We start from the raw sequence: 24,323 nt of genomic DNA on the forward strand, positions 1-24,323 counted from the left end.
TCTATTGGAGTAAACTCATGTCTTTAACCTAATTTTTTTTACATTGATATTATAATAAAAATACTACTGATATTATATGAGACAACTGCTGATATTTACAATCAAATAATTATTAGAATTAGTTTACATTGAATTTATAAAGTATTATAAAGATTTTTACCCTCAATAATATTCAAGAAACGTTTGTTCTACTCATATTTCGTAAGAAAAATTAAGTCTCCATATTTTAATATGGGGACGCCGCCAAAGGCCGAGCGGCTTCTTTTGGAGCAAACCTTGACTGTGGCTGCCATCCGCTAAAATTGCGGCCAAATTGATGATAGATTTAATCATGTGCTAGAACCCAATAGCATAGATTACGCACTAACTTGAGATAAATCTTATTAATCGTGCCTTCATAAAGGCAATGCCTTTTTATCAACCATTGTCACCTCTCAGCCTCGTGACCTTGCGGCTAAGCGTATCCCACTCAAGATCTCAACTGAATCCCATTTATTAAATTGAAGAAGTCAAATCTTTGCAAGAAAACTAGCCATATGTTTTTGTTTAACTACTTGAATATTTATCAAGCAACTAATAGCTTAATATATGCGCCGTAGGAAGCTGTAAAGCTAGTGTCACACAGGATTGAAAGCTGATCTCTTCTGGATTCATCTAGATTGAAAGCTGTACGTCAGACTCCAGATAGATTGACTTTTCTGGAAGTAAGACCGTATATGAATCTTCTATTGGCTTTTTCTATTGATAGATACCAACCTTGAGAAAATGGGATCCATGTAAAATTGTTCATGAACATGTCAAATATTTCATCAGAAACCCAACCTTCTGAAGGAAAAGTACGACCTAATATTTATTTAGAGCCATTTGAGATTATGCATTCTTAGCAACACTCACTCCGAAATACCACAAATAAATTCCACCAATTGGGAACTGTTTTTGTGCAGTTAATGGGTCTGTTTACTTTTTCCACTTCTAAATTGTGCTGCCAATAGCAGTTTAATTTTATATGAAAAAAAGTTACCAAAACCACGTGACAGATTCCTAGATCGCGAGCTTATTCTTCTTTTTAAAATATAAAGTTTGGTTGCTCATCATTCTCGTGTGATACCATTACTTTTATTTAAGAGATAAATGCTATGAGTTATGATAGAGAGTTCGCCACAATCTCATTCGAGACAAGAATAAATTAAAACTGAGATAATAATAAGGCTGTCCCAATTTTTGAAATAATGACAAATATGTTCAAAAAATTTGTCTTCATGAAATTGAGGTGGGGTTCAATATTAATTTTCAAATTAAAGTGGCCCACTTCATCAAGAATCCATGACACCATTCCTCTAGAAGAAAATTGGGATTTTTATTATTGTCAAACTTAAGACATGAACCTTCTTCACTTTTGGAAAAAGCCAATCAACGCCGAAAAGCTAACTAAAATCGAACATGAATAAATTCGTTCATACTCAAGAGACGCGCTTCCATATCTATAAATAGGGCAGCTGACAATTAGCTTATGTCATACAGCTAGCAATATTAAACTAGCCAATTAATATTAAGTGTCTCATTTTGCACACTGGTTAATTACTGTATGGCAGTACTCTTAGTGTTTACAATCATATTAAGTTTATTAAGCACAGAATTAAGCTTCGTGTTCGCGGATATTGGCACTGCTACCGCTTATCATCCACCATACCTACGTGAGTAAAAATCATATACATATATACATGAATCATGTGTATATACATACAGCTAATTATTAATTAATTTGCACGCACGTGATGAAGCACCTTCATAGTAATGTTTTTTTTTTTTCCTGCATGCAGCAACGAGATGCAACGGCAACAGACAAGACCAGTTCCCACCGGGGAACTTGTTTGTCGCGGTGGGTGAAGGCTTGTGGGATAACGGCGCAGCCTGTGGAAGGCGTTACCGGATGAGATGCATAAGCGGTAACAACAAACCATGCAAGGGCAGCACCATTGACGTTAAGGTTGTGGATTTTTGCCGAAAGTCACCCTGCCCTTCAACTATCGTCCTCTCGAATGATGCTTTTCAAGCAATCTCCCGTGTTGATGCAAAAATCAACGTTGAATATGTCCAGTATGCATCTTCTCATGATCATCTCAATGCTACTGCTTTTTATTAATTTGTTGTTGATTCTATCAACTAACTCTTAATTTTATATGTGGCTGCAGGATATGACTCTTCAAGATTCGGAAAGTACAAAATGAGCTGGTGATGATATAATCAAGAAGCGTGATATATGAATATGATGCATGCTAGCTAATATACATATCTATATCTATATATATGTGTGTGTGTGTGTTTTAATTAGAAACTTGAGAAACATAGATTATAGAAATTACAGTTGTATTGCTGTATAATAAATGATAGATGAGGTACCTGTACAATGATATTCATATAATATATTAGTTTTTTTTTTGTATTAAAACATCTGGTATCCGGAGATTACATTGATTCTCAACTAATTCAAATTCGAGACGGATAGGACCAATAGGACAACAAAGCTCTCCTAACGAGTATTTAACGCAGCTGCATTCTTAAGTCTCAAACCGATAACTTTAGTTAAATCAGAACAACCTCGTACCAGCTAATCTACACACTTGTTGGTATATATTAGTTTATTTTAAATGAACGGTAAAGACAAAAAAATAATGGTATATATATATATATATATATATATATTTCTAAGCATTATTAATTGCAACGTACGCATCCTTGTATCCACACCAATAATCAGGTGAGGGGACCTAATGGAAATAAGGGACCTTTACTTTAATTCAGCGATATGATCGCATGCAAACTTTTCTTTATTATTGAAACTTAAACGCACGACATAACTTTCAATTCTTTTTCATTTCCAACTAATAAAAGTATAATACTAATTTTATACCATGTGTTTTTGGAATAATTTATGGACAATTTATTACAATAGAGAATTACAAATTAAAGACCAATGGACAAATTATTATTATTATTATTATATTGTATTGATGAACAAGGAGAAAAATCAGTACATCCGCGTGTCTTAAAATGATACATCCACTTAGCCACTTGGGTTTTGACCTAGTGGTAAATCATTGCTCTCAAAGTTAAGCAGAGTTATAAAGATAGTGGTTCGAGTCTTCATATGCTCAACCTCCCTCAATTAAGTAAAAAATAATTTGTAAAGTCTTTCTTCCTTGTAAAATGCGAGTGAAATAGAGACATCCTTCGTATATGAGGGTCATATGTCTAAGCATGTAGTTCATAGAATTAATGTAATAATGTAAGTCTCAGTTATATATCTGATTGTAAATATCAGTTTGTAAATATTTGTATAATACAATATTCTGATGTGTAATTAGTATTAAAAAAAAAGAAATGATACATCCACTTATTACGGAAAAATTTATGAGACCTTTAGTAGGGATATCCTTAAGCTATTTTAAGTAATCCTTCGTCCTAAATGATCTAACCAATTGAAGTGTACAATAACAAGTATGCTGCAAAGATTGATAAGTTGTTTATAGTTGTATAGACCTAAAACTTATAGAAGCTTTAAATCTAGAAAGAAATAAGCCCTAAAAAAAAGTACATAGTACCCATTTCTATCATAAATTTATCAAGATTTTTGAGTAAAAAATTACCATACATCAGAATTCGCTTGTACATGGAAATTAAAGAGCCCATTCGGTATCATTTTCAAATTGCTATTTTTATAAAAAAAAAAGAGAATAAAAATATTATTTTAAAATTTAAAAATACGTTCAATATCATTTTTTAAAAATAATCCTAAAAGTAAGAAAAAGTAAAACACATTTGGTAAGAATATTTTAAAGAATTATTATTAGAGTAATTTTCATTAACTAAGTTTGAAGTAATAGTTAATCATTTTTATTATTTAATTATTTTGATTATTTTAATTTTAAGAATAAATTAGGTTATCTTATCAATTTTATTCGTTTAAGGAAAAATGATAAACTATACATATTTGGTTTAATTGATGTACAAAAACATAAATAACAAATATATTTCTATTACTATTATTATTATTGATGATGATGATGTTACTATTATTATTTTGAGAAAATGGTAGAAGAGAGTTCTTCATTTAGGACTTACAATGACAAAACAAGAAAAAGAAGAAAAAAAAATGTTTCCCTTCTTTTTTTGGGAGTAAAAGTGTAAAACGAATTTTATGTTTTAAAAGATGGTCGACCGAACACAAACACGTATGTAGTGTTTTATGAGTGCAAAAGATAGAAAACATTGAAATTACTTATATTTAAAGAAAACCTTGCGTAATCTTGTAACCATTCAGCCGTTGTACACCTCTACTTAGCAAACCCCCGAAATCAATTTACAGTCTACGTATGACAACTAGGTGATACGCCGAAGCAATTGATCAAATGAAGCGATGATGCGTCATGGTGTCGGCACCACGCTTCAAACAGCTTTCGCGGGCAACGCGTATACGTTTGGTGTTGCGTTCCCTCCTCAACTGTCATTCATTAATAAGCCTTGAAAAATATCCAACCGTGCGACTAAAAATTAAGATGGGAAGACAAAGTAATGATTAATGCTGATTGCGACGTAATATTATATGAGTGATGCTACACGTCTTAAATTTTTTATCTTAAAAAATTATTTTAAATGATGTGTCATTTATTAATTGGTTGGTGAGATAATACAATTAATTCACTTGGATCTTGTAAATAATTATCAACCACTCAACTAATGACACATTATTTGGGATAACATTTTAGAATAAAAAATAAAGGATGTGTAGCACTACTGTATATTATATTTCAAACCACTTATTGTTCATCACTATTATATGTGGTGTGTGTATGTTGATCGACAGCGTAATTAATTAGTTTCATATCTACGCATGAGACTCTTTTGAGTCTTGTAGTATATATGCATTTATAGATATTTACTCTATTATATATATATATATGCTTGTCATGCTTACAATCAATCCCTAAATTCCTATATGTATATATATAACAATGTGAAAGCATGGCAACTGCTAACTATAGCAGCTATGAGAGATATCGCTTCCCTTCCCTTTCCTACAAGTTATAGCAATGTGAAATGATGACAAACAACCAGACCAATATATGAAATCATGATGTGTTGTAGGCAGAGGCACGTGTACATTCGAGGGTTTGGGGGCAGCTGACCCCACTCAAAAATAATTTTCTTTTAATTTCCTATTCATTTTAGAAAAAAAAAATTATATTTGGGTGGAGGTAATTATTTAAAACAAATTTTGACATTATGGTCAATATTTTAAAATTTATATCACTCCCTAGCTATTAATAAAGTTTCTAAATCATCCCCCTAGTTGCAGGCACCAACCTCTTTCAATAAAACAGGCAAGGCACCAAAATAAGTTTGTTACTTTTAAATCAAAATCGTCCCGTGTATTTTCTCTTAGTATCTTTATCACCTTCCATGCACGTAAAAATTACACGTTAGGATTGCCACCAAAAAAAATAAAATAAATACATACGATAATTTATACATACATACGTAACTCGAAATCAAATAATTGTTATGCCTCAGCTTTTGGGTGGCTGCTGGTGTTGGGAAATGGGCTTTATTAGTGGAATGAATTTGGGCCCTCATCGAAACATTAAGGGCCAGTGTTTTACTCTAATGAAAAAGGGTGCAGCTTTGGCGGTTGGCACCCCTTAACATTCTATTGAAAGCCCTTTATTATGTGTACCCCTTTAAATAATGTTAGAAAATCCATAATAGCTATTTTCAATTTACACCTGCTTTAATTCTAGTACCGCCGCCCATGTTCAGTTGTTCTAATCCACACTCGCTTAGGGGTGACAATGGACAGATATGGGTTGGATCTACTCTGCTCCAGATCCAGATCCATAATAAAAATTAAGATTCGTATCTGCTCTAGATCCGTCATGAATCCATATTTTTCGCTCCATATCCAGATCCAAAAAAGAAATAAATATCTATATCTGCTCCAAATCCGAAAAAAAATTAAAATTCAAATCTGCTCTAAATTTGTCATGAATTCTAAAACTCATCAATTAAAAAGTAATAATTTTTTAGAATGAAAATTGAAGGCTAAAATGTATTGATAATAAATAAATTATATAATTTTTCTCAAAATATAATAAATATTGTAGCTTATACTTTTACACCAAAACAACAAATAAGATAATAAAATATTCTTTAAAAGTAATTGCAGGAGTAAGACCAATCTAATATTCTATTGTCTCCTTCATCATTCTAATATTCACGACACGCCAACCCTCATTCCTATAACATTAGATAATGACATATAAATTAAATATGATTTATATTCAATCATTTATTATTTTTATTATGACAATATTTGACTAAATATATGAATAATTATATTCCTTAAAAATTATTTGGCCAATATAATAAAATAAATTGGCAGGTTGTATTACTTGGCTTGCAATTTGAATATTCCATGCACATGCTTTAAGGCTGGCTGACCTTTAAATTTACAAAACTAACCATTAAGTTTTAAGAGTTTAAATGCATGGTAAATACCACTAATATGCTATGAATAAAATTTATTATCAGTATAATTGCACAATTGTTAAGAAACTTTTAAAATAAAATTAAATTAAAAGATGGGTGGATATGGATATGAATTTAGATATTAAGATAAATCCAGACCTGCTCCATATCCGTCTTAAATCCGCACATCAATATCCAAATCCGATCCAAATTCATTTTAAACCGACCCAAATCCGATCCGATTGGATTTGGATCACGTGGATCTTGGGTCAGATCCAATCCATTGCCATCCCTACACTCGCTCACTTAAAACCCCAAATACAGGTACGATTCTTGTTTCTCGTACTCTTCTTATCAATCTCCATACTATTGATTCCCATCTTTTATTTGAATCAAAGTTACATTTTTATTTAGAGTTTAAAAGTACTTAAATAACTAATTTATAAGGAAAATATTAAAAAAGAGAGGTATAGAGAGATTGTTTTTGAAGTTTATTTGCCAACAAGTGAGCAGTCATGATAAAGGGATTAGCTCGTTAGCAAGAATTTTTTTATCTTTTTACAATTAATATAGTAGTAGAATGAGATTTATGACGAATGCACACAGGGGTGGGCATGGGTTGGGTTGGATAGAGTTTGTGAAAATTCAACCCAACTCATTATTGAATGGGTTGAGATGATCTCAACCCAACCAAATTAAATAAATATGCTCAATCCAACCCTTAAATTGTCGGGTTGGGTTGGGTTGATTTGGTTGAAGATTTGAAGTCAAATTTAAATTAAAAATTAAATAAAGAAAAATATACGAATATTGAAATAAAACTTATTGAAATAAAATATAAAAATATTATATTATGAAAATTTTATTCATTTTATAGTATTTGATAAAGAAAAATAAAAGAAAATAAAATGAATACATTAGAAAAGTACCTTAGTTGATTGAGAATTGAGATTTAAGAGAGTGATTTCAATTTTGGAGTTAGAGTTTAGAGTAATAGATACAAGAACAAAATAATCTCTTTTATAAAAAAATAAAAAGAGGATAAAAAATAGATTAGCCGTTTTGATTTTTACGATTTTACAATTGAGACTTATATTATTCTTATTATTATTATTTATATGACCCAACCCAAACCAATTGTTGATTGGGTTCGAAAAAATTGACCCAATTAACCCATAATAATTCGCTAAACCCGTCAAATTTTAATTGGGTTAGATTGGATTTGCCCCCCCCTAATGCACAACACCCCCCCCCCCCCCAAAAAAAAAAAGATAGTAAATTACGTATGTGTGGCTATAAAGATTTGGTGTGTGTTAGAGAGAGAGAAACAATGATAACATTTAAATAAATTTATAAATATAATTTAATGTAATTTCAGCACGAATGTATTTTATAAGAAGAGCACTGCATTGATATTTAAATGCTAAGAAGACACGCCACCAAGATAGCAATAAGATCACTGTTTGTGTCACAGTGCTACTATAACACACGAAACAACAATACTTTTCATATTATAGTACTACCGGAATAGAGTTTTCATTTTGAATCAATAGGTTATATTTTTATTTTTTTATTTAATTGGTTACAATGTAAAGCTTACTAGTAATTTAAGTACATATCTTGCAGTGAAGTCCAAAGACTTATCAATACCAACTTGAAAATCTACTACCACTAGCTTGTGGTTGAGGACACAAACACACCAGTAGCTGACCTTTTAACAGGTTATATATTTTCATTCTCTTTTATTATAGTCTACATATATATTACGATATCGATATTAGATCTTTTGGGAATTTGAATACTAGTATGCTTGGTTCAAAGAAGTTAAAGGAAATGTGAGGGAGAAGATGATGAGAGCATTAAAAAAAATTAACAATAAGGGGAGAAGAAATGAATTTTATGTTAATTTGGACAATAAAATTAATATTCACCCTCATTTTTTCATCCCACGATTTTCTCCTTTCCATGTCTCTCTTCTCCTCTCATTTCTTCTGATGAAACATGAATTTATAGATCAGTCTAAAAATATATTGACACTAATTTTAAAATTTACTCCCATAAATATTAATATGATATATCTATTCCTATTCTATATGACGGTCCCCTGGGAGCTCAAACCGGTATTATTAATATTGTTGAGACTTGAGAACATCGATCCACCATTTACAAAAAAAATTGTTTTTTTTACTTCTAATCCATCCAAATTGTTGCATGTATTTTCTGTCAATATCTTTGTCTCCTTCCAAGTCTAAAGTGAGTAAACATTAGGATTGCATGCATTTACAAAGGCGTAATCGAAAACTTGTAACAAAAATTATTCCATGAGAAAGCATTTTGATAATGTACATTGCTCTATCTCAGACTGCGGGATGTGGCGGGCTGCTGCTGTAGATGCGGACTGGGCTTTCTCGATACCATATTTGGGCCTCAGAAAAGCCTTTTAGCTAATGTTGGTGATGGTATTGCTATGGTCACAAGGCTTCATTTTGATATAATTTTTTAAAATAAAATTTATGTAAGTAATTTTTTTTTATTATTGAATCTTTAACGAATAGAGTTCATATAAAAAAAAAGTATTGTGTTATTTGGTTATCAATAAAATTTCCTGTTAAAAATTAAAAAATTATTTTTAAATAATGTTTTAAAGTTATATTATGAAATGAATGATATAATATTATAAAACAAATTAAATATACTTTAGCCAATTTAAAAGATCCGCAACCTCTACTCTCAAGAATTTAAATTTTTACTAATAAAGATAAAATAATTTATTTGATTAACAAAAGCTTTAATCAAAATGTAATTAAATAATATATGAAATTTAGTAAATTTTGATGACTATTGCCGAACTCCAACTAAATATGCACTGAGACCCATAACAAATATCTTATTAAAATATTTTCCTTTTTTTTTTTGAAGAAAAATATTTTCCTTTTAAGTTGGTCAATTCTGTTCTGCGTTTACTATATTTATTTGGGAGCTGCTACCTTACGTTAAACGTAAGGTACAACCCTCTCACAAAGTTAAAAAATGAGTTTTATTGGGACCCACTACTGGAGAGAGGATTGTACCTTACATTTAACGTAAGGTAGGCAAACCCTATTTATTTTATTTCTCTTTACTTTTGGTCTAGAGAATATAAGGGCATGTTCGGTACCCTTTTCCAATCAGTGTTTTCATTTTCGTTTTCATAATACACATATAATACATGTTCGGTGGATTAATTTCAAAAAACAAATTACAAAACACAAAATCCGGATTCATTATTATAACTAGCAAACTGAAAACATGTTCTCCAAATAGTACAAACTAAACCTAAAAATGAATTAAAAAACAAAAGCAACATCGTGACCCTCCTCCTCCTTTTCTCTTCACTGCCGCTCTCTCTTCCCCCGCAGCTTTCTCGATCCAGTTGCATCAAATCTGCCTCTCTCCCTCCCCTTATCTTCATCCAACATCTCTCTCTCCTTATTTTTCCCGGTCCACTCTCTCTTGGTGTGCCAGCGGCTGTCGCTACTTTGTCTCAGCCATTGCTGCTACTCTGTCTCCGCCGTAGCCGCTGCTGCTCCGTCTTTGCTCAGCCACTGCTCCGTCTTCGCCCAGCCGTTGTTGCTCTCCCGGATCTGTCACTTGCCAGTATTTGTTCTGTTTAATTAAAATTTTCAGAAATTATTTCAATGATTTTTATTGTTTTTAATAGCATGTAAATATGATATTGTTCACGATTGTCATTGTTTGGGAGAAGTACGTCGACGAGACCAGACATGATGAGCAGATATCTGATGGCAGAGTTCTGCGAACAGGTGTGTCCTGTAAGAGACTGGTGACCGGGGAGCATGAGCAGAAATATTCTGCTCGTCCGCGAGCATGCCGTCCACGAGGCTGGGCTCTTGCTGTAGCATGGAGCATTCCTGCTAAAGGTTTTAATCGAGGAGACCCGGTCAACGAGAATTGGTGCGGCGGGCTCTGCAATCTGAAAATCAAGGCACTAAGGCCACGCATCCACCCACGATTACAGAAATGGAGCATCCACGTCCGAGAGGTGGGAGGATAACGAGCGCAAATAAGGGGAAGGTCTGGAGTCAGGAGGACCTATAAAAAGGTAGCCAACGAAGGTAAAAGGGTTAGACTTTTTGCTATTAGAACTAAGAAAAGAGAGCTCTAAGAACTGAGATTAAAAAGAAGCCATAAGATTCGTGGCATAGATTCCCAAAACCTTCATTTCTGACTTGAGCGTCGGAGGATTTGCGCCGGGGAACCAACGGGCGTACTCTGACCTGTCTGTGTACGTAGGAACTTCTGGAGAAGAAGCTTTACGAGGAGAGATCCTGATCGTGGTGACGTTGATCGAGCAGAGCTCCTGGTCATAGAACGAGGAGGACCAGAATCTCGCATCAACAGTCATTGCCATGATATTGATTTTACTACAAATTCCATTTTGTTGATAATGCACAAGTTGAATTTATTGCCTGTCACTCCAAAAATATATTTTTTTTACAGAGAAAATAATTTAGGCAAATTGAGCTTTTGTTATTAGAGAGAAATAAAGATTTTTCAAGTTTTGTCCTGGATAGAATTCAGTCAAACAATCTGTAATTTCAATTTATTGCTTTGGATGGAATTCACAATTTGAATTTATTGTCTGTCACTTCAAAAATATTGCCCGCATAGAAAGCAAGAATTTTCATATTAAAGCTTGTAACTTTAATATTAGTTACTTAGAACTCAGGATCCTTATTCAAGAAAAGCAATAATTTTCATATTAAAGCTTGTAACTTTAATACTGCGTATCACTGCAGATGGAATCCATCATCAGGCATTGCTCTGTCATGAATCCAAAAGATTTTGCCAAGGCCAATGATCAAGGGGATGATGCTTTCTTATGTGAATATGAGTATGACATACATTGGCATAGTTTCAAGCGTATAGCTGATATTGATAAAGAATAGGTAAGCATTTCAAAATTAGAAGCATTAATTAGGGATTCTGAATCATGCAAATGTGGTTGTTCTATTGAATTTACGAGTGGACGTTCTCATTTGGTAGAAAGTTGAAGATGCTGACAGTGATGAAGACTGGAAATGCAGCAAGGCTGCTGACTCTGATTCAGATGAAGATGGAAAGAATTTACATACTGGACCATCCCCAGCTTATGAGTTGGCAGCCATACTGACATTTATTATTGTTGCATGCTGTGACCTTATGATTGGTGGTTTTATAATTATTTTGTTTAAATCATGTGTTGTAATATATATTTTAATTATGGTGTAAAAATAATGCAATTTTTTTTTTAATTAATGTTAATTCTAAAACTTTATCATGTAATTTTTTTTATAATAATTTTTTTAAATTATTATGTTGTATTTGTGTATGTATTAGCTAAATAATTATTTTATAACTATAAATATGACGTAAATGCATAGTAAAAACTGTTTTTGAAAAAAGTATTACCCAACGCATATTCTCTATTTTTATTATTTTCGCTTACCGAACGCATATTACTGTTTTTAGTTTTAAAATACAGGACATAAAAAATGATATCAAATCATACTTAAATTCAAAATACAGCAACTGCAAAATATTATTTTTATTTTTATTTTTATTTTTATTCTCAAAATATATAAATTCAGAAACAATACCGAACGGGCCCTAAGGTATAGTAGGTTGGAAAAGAATTTGACCTCTAATCCTCTCGATTCCTGTCTTTTTCTGTCTCAGCTACTTCCCTTTTACATCACCAAGAAAACAAAAGTAATAAAAACAAAAGCGAAAACCGTGGTGTAATCATTTTTGTTTCTTTTTTATTAAAAAAACATAATCCTCTAATTATTATGAATAAAAAAATGCAGATTTTTAATTTGAATATTATCAAATAAACAAAGATAAAACATGATTATATCCCAAAAATATAATTTAGTTCTTTAATATAATTAAGGGTAATTATCCACCGACCATCTTTTTTTCTAATTTTTTTTAAAAAATACACAAATTTTTTTTTTGACAGCGCTCCATTTGAAGTTAATATTTTTTTTTACTGGTCCACTTTCGTTATAACACTGTTAGAACTTCGCTGACATCATAAAAATAAAATTGTCGTTTCACAAAGACATTATTTGAAGATAAAAATTGACAAATACAAAATAATATAATTTCAATTGGAGTTCTGTAAAAAAAAAATTAAGAATTGTTTAACTACTTGAATGTTTATCAAACAACTAATAGCTTAATATACGCGCCGTAGGGAGCTGGCCGTTAAATATTACTTTTCAAATTAAAGTGGTCCACTTCATCAAGAATCCATGACATCATTCCTCTAGAAGAAAATTGGGATTTTAATTATTGTCAAACTTAAGACATGAACCCTTTTAACTTTTGGAAATAGCCCATCAACGCCGATAAGATAACTAAAATCTAACTTGAATAAATTCGTTCATACTCAAGAGACCAGATTCCATGTCTATAAATAGGGCAGCTTACAATTAGCTTATATCATATAGCTAGCAAAATTAAACTAACCAATTAATATTAAGTCCCTCATTTTGCACACTGATTAATTACCATATGGCGGTACTCTCAGTGTTTACAATCATATTAAGTTTATTAAGCACAGAATTAAGCTTCGTGTTCGCGGGTTTTGGCACTGTTACCGCTTATCATCCACCATATCTACGTGAGTAAAAATCATATACATGAATCATTTATATATATATATGTACAGCTAATCATTAATTAATCTGCATGAACGTGGCGAAACATGCACGCTCATAGTAATGTTTTTTTGGCATGCAGCAACTAGGTGCAACGGCAACGGACAAGAACAGTTCCCACCGGGGAACTTGTTTGTCGCAGTGGGTGAATGCTTGTGGGACAACGGGGCAGCCTGTGGAAGCTTGTGGGGCAACGGAGCAGCCTGTGGAAGGCGTTACCGTTTGAGATGCATAAGTGGTAATAATAAACCATGCAAGGGCAATACCATTAACCAGTTCCCCATCTCTCTAACGATGATCCACATGTTCTTTTGCGGCACCCTCGCTTTCCTCCTCATCAAAGTCTTCAAATTCGTCGAACCCGTCACCATGTCTCGCTGTCTCTTCCTTTCCTCCGTCGTCCCCATCGGCGCTTTGTATTCCCTCAGCCTCTGGCTCTCCAACTCCGCTTACATTTACCTCTCCGTCTCCTTTATCCAAATGCTCAAAGCCCTTATGCCCGTCGCCGTCTACTCTATCGGGGTCACGTTTAAAAAGGAGTCCTTTAAGAGTGACACTATGTGTAACATGGTCTCGATCTCCGTCGGCGTCGCCATTGCCGCTTACGGGGAGGCCAAATTTGACTCCTGGGGAGTCGTCTTGCAACTGGGTGCCGTCGCTTTTGAGGCGACGAGGTTGGTAATGATTCAAATCTTGCTTACATCTAAAGGGATCACTTTGAATCCTATTACGTCTTTGTATTATGTTGCCCCTTGTTGTTTGGTTTTCTTGCTTGTGCCTTGGATCTTTGTGGAGTTGCCCATTTTGAGGGAGACGTCGAGTTTCCATTTTGACTTCGAGATCTTCGGAACTAATTCGCTTTGTGCCTTCGCTTTGAATCTTGCCGTGTTCTTGCTTGTTGGGAAGACCTCTCCTTTGACTATGAATGTGGCTGGTGTGGTTAAGGATTGGTTGTTGATCGCCTTTTCGTGGTCTGCGATTAAGGACACTATCACCCCCATTAATCTGTTTGGATATGGTCTCGCCTTTTCGGGTGTTGCGTATTACAGTATCTCGAAATTGCTGGCATTGAAGGCTAAGGAGGCGCAGAAGAAGGCTCAACAGGCTGATGAGGAAGCTGGGAAGGTGTTAGAGGAGAGGGATGGTGAAGGAGGTGGATCTACCAATAGGAACGAATCTCAGGATTAATTTGAAGGGTTAATTTAGGAAATGAATTCAACAGAATAAACTATGATGAAAATAAGAGTGTATGCAAGAGGTGGATGATGAAGAAAAGGGTTTCGAATTTGGGCAAAGAAACTGAGGGCATTGGTTTCTTTCTGCTCTTAGGTTTCAGTTTCGATTTCCTATGCTAGTTATTATTCTCGTTGCTTTATAGTAATAGGGATTTGAGATTCACGTCTTGTTGAGCCTCAAATGCCTTGCAGCTTTTTGTCGTCTTTTTGCTCTTTCATTTTAACTATTTATGTGTTTGTAGGTGCTACTTCTTTCATTAATGGAGTTTTAATGCTTATTTATTCCTTATTGTTTCGATTGACAGTGTAATTAATTATTTTCATATCTATGCATGATACTCTTTCAGTTTTGAGTATAGATGTATTTATAGTGGCAACTGCTAACTATAGCAGCTATGAGAGATATCGCTTCCCTTCCCTTTCCTACAAGTTATAGCAATGTGAAATGATGATAAACAACCAGACCAATATATGAAATCATGATGTGTTGTAGGCAGAGGCACGTGTACATTCGAGACTCAAAAATAATTTTCTTTTAATTTCCTATTCATTTTAGAAAAAAAAAATTATATTTGGGTGGAGGTAATTATTTAAAACAAATTTTGACATTATGGTCAATATTTTAAAATTTATATCACTCCCTAGCTATTAATAAAGTTTCTAAATCATCCCCCTAGTTGCAGGCACCAACCTCTTTCAATAAAACAGGCAAGGCACCAAAATAAGTTTGTTACTTTTAAATCAAAATCGTCCCATGTATCTTTATCACATTCCATGCACGTAAAAATTACACGTTAGGATTGCCGCCCCGAAAAAAAAAAGAAAAAAAAAAGGAGTTGCAATACGTATGATAATTTATACATACATAACTCGAAATCAAATAATTGTTATGCCTTCATTCAAAAAAAATAATAATTGTTATGCCTTAGCTTTTGGGTGGCTGCTGGTGTTGGGAAATGGGCTTTATTACTGAAATGAATTTGGGCCTCATCGAAACAATTAGGACCAGTGTTTTAGTCTAATTAAAAAGAGTGGAGCTATTGGCCGTCGGCCACCATAACATTCTACTGAAAGCCCTTTATTGCGTGTATCCCTTTAAACAATATTAGAAAATCCATAATAACTATTTACACCCGCTTTATTTGTTCAGTTGTTCTAATCTACGTTCCCTCATGGTTTTCTTTTATGTTTTATAGTAATTACCGAAAGCTGAATTTGATCATCTGTGAGGTGATCGCTTCTTTCAATTTATATTTATTTAGTGCTTTTTGAAGCTAGAATGCATGCTAGTCTTGTCTTTTGGCAAGTTTGTTTCGTCTTGTCTCTCTGACAAGTTTGTTTTTGGCTCTAAGTTGGCTCTGATTTCTTCTCGTCTTCGCAGACCTTGCTCCCTCGTCCCTCTATGGCTGGATCGAGTAACCAAGGAGCAACTGATTTACAAAGAGAATGTGCACGGCTGCAAATAGATGAAGAGGAGGAGGGTGGTCTTGAGGTGGCTGGAGAGGAGGACGAAGATAATGGGAGGGTCAAAATTGATTCTCGATATTGTCTTGTGGGACGCTTTTTAACTGATAAGGTGATCAATTTCGTTGCAATGAAGAACACTATGGCGGCCTTATGGAGGCCGGGAAAGGGTGTGTGCATCAAAGATTTATCTCCTACGCTGTTCTTATTTCAATTTTTTCATGAAATTGATGTAAGGAGGATTCTCGATTCCGGGCCATGGACTTTTGACCAACACATCCTCCTTGTTCACAGATTAGGTGCTGATGAGCAACCCCAAAATATCCCTTTGTTCTTTACTACCTTTTGGGTCTAAATTTACAACCTGCCATTGGGTTTCCAATTCAACAGCATCCTGCAAAGCATTGGCAATTACATTGGTTCGTTTTTGGAATCGAATGAAAATAATCTAAAAGGAGTGTGGAGGAATTATATGCGCCTGAGAGTGTCCCTTGATGTAAGGAAGCCCCTCAAGCGTCGAATGCGGTTGAAACGAACAGGAGGGGACTGGTTTTGGGTGGATTTTAAGTATGAACGGCTCAATGCGTTTTGTTTCATCTGCGGGCTTTTAGGCCATACCGAACGCAACTGTCCTTCTTTGTATGATTGCACAGAGGGTAACGTTGATAGGCCCTATGGTAGTTGGATGAAAGCACCCCCTAGGCGAGGTATGATGAACTCCGGTGAGCGTTGGCTGAGGTCTGAGCCACCAGAGATGGAGGTATGCTTCTCTGCAAAATACCCCAAACCAGCAGGGGCTAGGATAGTAGGTGACCATGGGGCCACAAAATCAGCGAAGATCGGGAGCAAATCGCGTGGAAAAGAGCAAATGGTTAGACATGTGCCTATTGTTTCAGCACTCCCTAACCCTGACATAACTTGTAGCCAACTGAGCATTAATGGCCAAGAGATGGGTGCTTCTACTAGCAGTATGGTTATATTTAAAGCAAATGAAGTTAAATATGATTCTCAATTAATCATATCCGATGCAAAACGCAAAAGGTCGGGAAATGGGCCTCTCCCATTAATGGGTCCATAAGAGGTGGACACATCTACTAGCAAGGAGGCTTCAGATGTTCCAAAAAATGGACCGGCGGTGGGACCTGTAAGCCAGGCCCACCGAGACCAATGAGTTGCCTCAGCTGGAACTGTCGTGGTTTAGGTCACCCACGCACAGTTCAGGTTCTTGCTGACCTTGCCAAGCAGTATAATCCTGCTTTTTATCTTTTTGATGGAAACATTGTGCCATAGAGACAAGCTCGAGAAACTCAAAATCCAGTTCGGCTATGCTGGTTTGTTTGTTGTGGATAAAGTTGGCCAGAGTGGTGGGCTGGCCTTATTTTGGAAGCCCAATTTCATTGTTCAATTAATCAAGTTTGGGAAGACTTTCATTGACGTGGCTGTCCAGAATCAAGAGGGGAATTGTTGGCGGGTCATGGGTTTTTACGGTTTTCCAGAAACCTCCCGGCGTCGTGAATCTTGGAGGTTGCTCCGTTCTCTCGCTTTGGTCTCCCCGTTACCTTGGGTTTGCATTGGTGATTTTAACGATCTCCTCCACTCAAGTGAGAAGCGCGGGAAGCATGCTCATCCGACCTGGAAATTGCATGGGTTTCAGGAAGCAGTTCTCGAGTCAGGGCTCTTCGATTTGGGTGTGGTGGGTTATCCGTTTACTTGGGAGCGCTCTCGAGGTTCTGATGAGTGGGTAGAGGAGCGTCTTGACCGCGCCCTAGCCTCTAATCCTTGGATCCATTTGTTCCCTAGAGCGAAGGTTTGTAGTCTAGAAGCATCTTGCTCTGATCATCTCCCAATTTTCCTTGATCCGTCTCCGGTGATGAATCTGCCGAGGTATAAGAAGTTTCAGTTTGAAAATAGTTGGCTTCGTGAGTCTGATTGTTTAAAGATTGTGAAGGAGAGCTGGGCTTCGTCTGTTGGAGTGCCCATTCAAAGCAAAATAGCTCATTGTGGTTCTGCTCTGTTTCGTTGGGGGGGCCATCTCACGAGGGACTATCGAGCTCGCATTGCGGCCTGTAAGGAGAAAGTGGCTTAGCTTCGGGGCAAGCGTGACTCGGCTAGCGTGGATAGTTTTGTTGAAGCTCGGAAACGCTACAACGAATTACTTCACAGCCATGAGACCTTTTGGAAGCAGAGGGCAAAATCAATATGGCTTAAAGAAGGTGACATGAATTCTAAATATTTTCATGCCATGGCTTCAGTTCGGAAGAAGAAAAATGAGATGAGGAAGCTTCGAAATGTTCAAGGGCAATGGTGCACTACATTAACGCGATAATCGTCGATTACTTCACTCAGATTTTCTTTTCGGAAGGTGGCTCATGTGCTGAAGCCCTCCAATGTGTAGAGCCTAAAATCTCAGCTGAGCAGAATATTTCGCTTTTGGCGCCTTTCAGTCCTGCAGATGTTCGAGCAGCGATCTTCAGCATGCACCCGGACAAGTCCCCTGGCCCCGATGGTATGAACCATGCTTTCTTTCAAAACTTTTGGTCAATAGTTGGTGATGATGTTTCTGCTGCATGTTTGCATTTTATTCACCATTTTATGTTTCCTGCGGACTTGAATGAGACCCTAGCGATCTTAATTCCTAAAAAGTCCAATCCGGATTACATAACTGACTTCCGGCCTATAGCTCTGTGTAATGTTCTGTATAAAATAGTTGCTAAGATGTTAGCTAGTCGGCTTAAGTTGGTTTTGGGGTCTATTATTTCGGATTCTCAAAGTGAGTTTATTCCGGGTAGAAGTATCACTGATAACATAATGATTTCGGCTGAGGTTATGCACTATTTAAAGAGGAAAAAACAGGGCAAGGAAGGGGCAGCAGCTCTTAAAATAGACATGGCCAAAGTTTATGACAGAATATAGTGGACTTTTTTATCTGCTATTATGCTCAAAATGGGGTTTGATCCTGAGTTTATTAATCTGATTATGTTATGTGTATCCACTGTCTCTTATAAATTCTCTCGTGACGGAATGGATATTGGCCCTATTATCCCTAGTCGTGGTCTTCGACAAGGGGACCCTTTATCGCCTTATCTCTTTATTATTTGTGCGGAAGGCCTAAGCTCCCTTATCCATCACCATGAGAAAGCTGGTCTGATTCATGGGGTCAGAATTGCGAGAGGAGCTCCAAGCCTCACTCATCTCTTCTTCGCTGATGACTGCTTCCTCTTTTTTAAAGCTAGGGACTAAGAGGCTGTGTTATGAAGTCTATTTTATCTATGTATGGGGCTGCTTCGGGGCAAATGGTTAACTACAATAAGTCATATTTCGTTTAGCGCAAATGTTGACAATGAGGCTGCCCATTCAATTTGCAACCTCTTTGGGGTCCAGGCTAATGGCAACCAAGGAAATTACTTGGGGCTTCCTTCTCATATAGGCAGAAGCAAGATTTCTATTTTTAGATATATCCGTGACAGAGTTTGGAAGCGTCTGCAGGGCTGGAATCAAAAGTTGCTGTCAAGAGCGGGTAAAGAGATCCTTCTTAAAATAGTAGCCCAAGCAATGCCCAATTATGCGATGAACATCTTTCTCCTTCCCAGAGATCTTTGTAGTGAGCTAGAGAAGATGATGAACTCCTTCTGGTGGGGCAGAAATCAAAATGGCAAGAGAGGGATTAATTGGATGACTTGGGATAGAATGTGTAAGCCCAAGACTCATGGTGGTATAGGCTTTAAAAGACTGCATTTATTTAATGTTGCAATGCTTGGTAAGCAAGGTTGGCGTCTCCTAACTAACCCCAATGCTCTTGTGACTCGCTTGTTCAAGGCTAGGTACTTCCCCTCTTCCTCTTTTGCTGAGGCTCAGCTGGGTAGTAACCTTAGCTTTGTTTGGAGATCAATCTTGGCTGCTCAACCGGCTATTCTTCGCGGTGGCCGTATTCAAATTAGAGGGGGTCAGCAAACAATTATTGGTAATGCCCCTTGGTTACCAGACAAAGACAGTGGCTTCATTTCCTCTTCACTCCCAACAAATATAGCTTCTGCATCAGTGGACAGCCTTATGATTCCTAACCATCGCCGTTGGGACTATGCTGTGGTAAATGATATTTTCAACACTAGGGATCGGAACCTTATTCTCCAGATTCCGTTAGGAACAAGGCATGACAAAGACTCTTGGTTTTGGCTGCCGGACTCCAAAGGCCTTTACACGGTTCGAAGTTGCTACAGACTTCTTAACTCTATGCTTTCTCCCCCTAGTAGCAGAGCTTGGCGTAAATTATGGCAGCTCTCTATCCCAGCAAAAGTCAAAAACTTCCTTTGGCGAGCAATGTCAAATGTCCTTCCTACTGCCGACAACCTTTTGCAAAGGCGTGTAGAGGTACAAGCTTCTTGTCCCATTTGTCACTCATCTCCTGAAACTGTTTGCCACGTCCTAGTTCATTGTCATTTTGCTAAATCTTGCTGGATTTCCTCTGTGATTGGCTTTAATGGGAGATGCTTGAATTTTACTCATTAGTTGGAGGAGTTGTTTAGTCGCTGTAACATAGAGGAGTGTAGCTTGGCTGGTGTGATATGTTGGGGGTTGTGGCTGAATAGAAATAACAAAGTATGGAATGGTGTCAACGATAGGGTCTAACCTGTGTTGAACACTGCTGGGCAGAATTTGTTTCTTTGGCAGCAAGCTCGCAAGAATGCCTATTTTCCCCTTATTCCTGATACTCCTGGTCATGGTTCTGCTTGCTGGTTTAAACCCTGTGAAGGGTGGTATAAGTGTAATGTCGATGCAGCTATAGCTAGCTCAAGGGGATTGATTAGTCTGGGGGCTGTCATCCGGTCTGATCAGGGTGACTTCATTTCGGCAAAAAGCGACATTCTTCCGGGCAGTTTTGAAGCTAGAGAGGCTGAAGCGATCGGAGTTAGGGAAGCCCTTAGCTGGCTTAAGAAGTTTGCTTTCCATTATGTAATTCTAGAGATGGATAGTTTACAAGTTTTCAATGCTTTACATGATAAGACTAGTTTTCCCAATGGTTTTGGTTCAATTATTGATGATTGTAGAGCCTTGGCTCGCTCTCTAGGAGAAGTAGCTTTCTCTTTTGTTCATAGATCTGTGAACTCCGCTGCCCACACTGTGGCTCAGGTGGGGGGTTCTATGTCAGGTTCAGGTGAGTGGAGGTTTGTTCCACCCCCTTGGTTAGTTGATGCTTTGGCTGTTTTATGAATTAAAAAAAAAAACTAGTTTTCAAAAAAAAAAAAATCTACGTTCCCTCACATTTTTCATTTTGGGAGGGAAACCAAGAGTATCGTTCTTCACTTGAGGGTATTCCAGCCAACGTCGATCATTTGCTTCGCTCTAAATCGTTGTTGCTGCCGCTGCCGCCTTCCGCCTTCCGCTGTCCCGCAAGCAAGTCAAACAACTCTCGGCTGGGTTCGCCACCGTCGCAAGGTCGGGTTCGCCGTTGTCACAAGTAGCAGATCTCGTCAGTGCGTCGCAGCAGCGTCAATGGCTTGACTTCGCGTTGTTGCATCGGTGACTGCTGGCTGCTGCTTCTCGTCGTCGCATCTCCGATCTCTAAGGCTCGAGCTACGTGTGCCTCGTGTGACTGAGTGTCCTGGGGTTAGTTTAGATGGGCTTGCACGGAAAGTGTTTGTAAAATTGACTGTGAGAAAGTTTTTGTTTCTCGCTGGGGCAGGGGACGAGTTGTCGTTGAAGTCATAAAGAGCATTGGTTTAAAGGGTAGTGTCTTGTCTTTTGGCAAGTTTTGTTTTGTCTTGTCTTTTGGCAAGTTTGGTTTCGTCTTGTCTCTCTGACAAGTTTGTTTTGGCTCTAAGTTGGCTCTGTCGATGCTGCTATAGCTAGCTCAAGGGGAATGATTAGTCTGGGGGCTGTCATCCGGTCTGCTCAGGGTGACTTCATTGCGGCAAAAAGCGACTTTTTCCTAGGAAGTTTTGAAGCTAGAGAGGCTGAAGCGATCGGAGTTAGGGAAGCCCTTAGCTGGCTTAAGAAGTTTGCTTTCCATTCTGTAATTCTAGAGATGGATAGTTTACAAATTTTCAATGCCTTACATGATAAGACTAGTTATCCTAATGGTTTTGGTTCAATTATTGATAATTGTAGAGCCTTGGCTCGCTCTCTAGGAGAAGTAGCTTTCTCTTTTGTTCGTAGATCTGCGAACTCCGCTGCCCGCACTGTAGCTCAGGGGGGGAGTTCTGTGTCAGATTCGGGTGAGTGGAGGTTTGTTCCACCCCTTGTTAGTTGAAACTTTGGCTGTTTAATGAATTCCTTATTTTCCTCAAAAAAAAAATCTACGTTCCCTCACTTAAAAACCCCAAATGCGGCTACAGTTCTTGTTTCTCGGACTCTTCCTGACAGTCTCGATACTTTGATCGTTTTACCATTTGATTCCCAACTTCGATTCAAATCAAATGTACATTTTAATTTGGAGTTTAAAAGTACTCCTCTAGGAAATAACTAATTTATAAATATCATTTAATGTAATTTCAGCACAAATGTATTTTATAAGAAGAGCACTGTATTGATATTTAAATACTAAGAAGATACACCACCAAGATAGAAATAAGATTACTATTCATGTCTCAGTACTCCTATAATACGCGAAACAACAATACTTTTCATATTTTAGTACTGCAGGAATAGGGTTTTCATTTTGAATTAATAGGTTATTTTTTTATTTTTTTTATTTCATTGTTTACAATATATCCATGTTACAGTGTAAAGCTTACTAGTAATATGAGTACATATACTTGCAGTGAAGTCCAAAGATTTCTCAAGACCAACTCGAAAATCTACTCCTACTAACTTGTGGTTGAGGACACAAACACATCAGTAGCTGGCCTTCACAGTCATATATTTTCATTTTCTTTTATTACAATCTACATGTATACACACACACACACACACACACACACACACACTAGTATGTTCAGATCAAAAAAGTTAATGAAAATGTGAGGGAGAAGAAGAGGAGAGCCAAAAAAAAAAAAAAAAGTGGAGAAGGAATGAATTTCATGTTAAGTTAGACAATAAAATCAAGATTCATCCTCATTTTTTCATCCCACGACTCTCTCCTTTTGATGTCTCTACTCTTCTCTTAATTTTTCTAATTAAACATGAATTGATAGAACAATCAAAAAATCTACGGACACTAATTTAAAATTTTACTCTCATAAATATTAAGATGATATATTTATTCTTATTCTACACGACGGTCCCCATAGGAGCTCAAATCGGTATCATTATAAAACAAATTAAAGGTACTTTAGACAATTTAAAAAACTCCACAACCTCTGCTCTCAATAGTTTAAGTTTTTACTATTAATTGCCTAACAACAACATTTGCTCTCAACAGTTTAAAAATTTACTCTCATAAATATAAATATTAAGATGGTATATCTATTCTTATTCTACTTGACAGTCCCCATGGGAGCTCAAAACCGGTATCATTAATATTGTTGAGACTTTAGAAGTGAGAACACCGATCCACCATTGACGGCAGGTTATCTCTCTCTTAGTATGAAACATGTTTAGCATTTATGCTATTTTTCTTTCTAATGCCATTGCCAGTCCATGGGGTGGTAGGTGAGGTGAGCCTGAAGCATCGTTTTTTACAAATCTGCACGTGGCAATTCTGGCTTTCAATGCAACTAACTTCTGATAAAAATTATCTAAACGTGTAAATGACCATCCCAAGATGTCATGTGCGGTGGCATGATTTCAAGGGATGTACGGCGGCGTGGCACCAACCTATTTTCATTTCAATAAGACAAGAAATTTGTTTTGTTACTTCTAATCCATCCAAATTGTTGCATGTATTTTTTGTCAATATCTTTATCTCCTTCCAAGTGATTTAAACATTAGGAATAGGATTGCATGCATTTACAAAGGCGTAATTGAAAAACTTGTAACAGAAATTATTCCATGAGAAAGATAATTTATATCGCTTTGTCTCAGACTCTGGGATGTGGCAGGCTGCTGCTATAGATGGGAAATGGGCTTTCCCAAGGTCAAATTTGGGCCTCAATAAGGAGAATATTACGGTACAGTCTCTGTACCTTACAGGACCCCAAAAATGTCTATGGGCCCCACTCGGGCCCACTTTTCATTTTAGTGTGCGAGGGTGGCTGTTAGGTACAGATACTGTAACTTAGCTACAGCCCCTCACCTCGATAATGCTTTGCTTTGTAGCCAATCTTAGTGATGGTATTGATATGGTCACGACTCACAAGCCTCTAGTTCATACATTTTTTATTTTTTTTAAATAAAATTTAGTTAACTAGAATTTTTTATTATTATACATGTATTTTGATATCAATAATTAAAATTATTGTTAAAAATTATAAAATTACTTTTAAACAAGTTTTTTAAAATAATCAAATATAATTAA

At 36.3% G+C, this 24,323-nt stretch overlaps 3 protein-coding genes and 1 non-coding gene across 11 annotated transcripts in view; all 4 read left to right on the forward strand.

Moving 5' to 3' along the window:
• The window catches only part of LOC102616217 (uncharacterized), a 75,561-nt gene that overhangs the window by 10,033 nt on the left and 41,205 nt on the right, over positions 1-24,323 (forward strand). The window lies entirely within an intron of this gene.
• The window catches only part of LOC102615924 (EG45-like domain containing protein), a 68,864-nt gene continuing 46,042 nt past the window's right edge, over positions 1,502-24,323 (forward strand). The window contains exons 1-3 of one of the 2 annotated variants that reach the window (XR_008055639.1): positions 1,502-1,694; positions 1,821-2,097; positions 2,193-2,314. Coding sequence is in view for 1 of the 2 variants with exons in the window: in XM_006483278.4 (XP_006483341.1) it covers positions 1,586-1,694; positions 1,821-2,097; positions 2,193-2,199 (393 nt within the window). In the remaining variant the exon portion in view is untranslated. Of the gene's footprint in view, positions 1,695-1,820; positions 2,098-2,192; positions 2,450-24,323 lie in introns of those variants that run through there. The other variant, XM_006483278.4, reaches the window with a different exon arrangement.
• Positions 11,385-11,462, forward strand: LOC112499083 (small nucleolar RNA snoR28). The gene has a single exon (XR_003066609.1). It is a non-coding gene; the product is annotated as a small nucleolar RNA snoR28 (small nucleolar RNA).
• LOC102620929 (probable sugar phosphate/phosphate translocator At5g25400) lies at positions 13,072-14,504 on the forward strand. Its single transcript, XM_006483643.4, has 2 exons — positions 13,072-13,195; positions 13,315-14,504. The coding sequence occupies exons 1-2, from the start codon at positions 13,087-13,089 to the stop codon at positions 14,418-14,420; spliced, it is 1,215 nt and encodes a 404-aa protein (XP_006483706.2). The 5' UTR covers positions 13,072-13,086; the 3' UTR covers positions 14,421-14,504.

The sequence above is a fragment of the Citrus sinensis genome, chromosome 1 (assembly GCF_022201045.2).
Source record: "Citrus sinensis cultivar Valencia sweet orange chromosome 1, DVS_A1.0, whole genome shotgun sequence".
Taxonomy (NCBI): domain Eukaryota; kingdom Viridiplantae; phylum Streptophyta; class Magnoliopsida; order Sapindales; family Rutaceae; genus Citrus; species Citrus sinensis.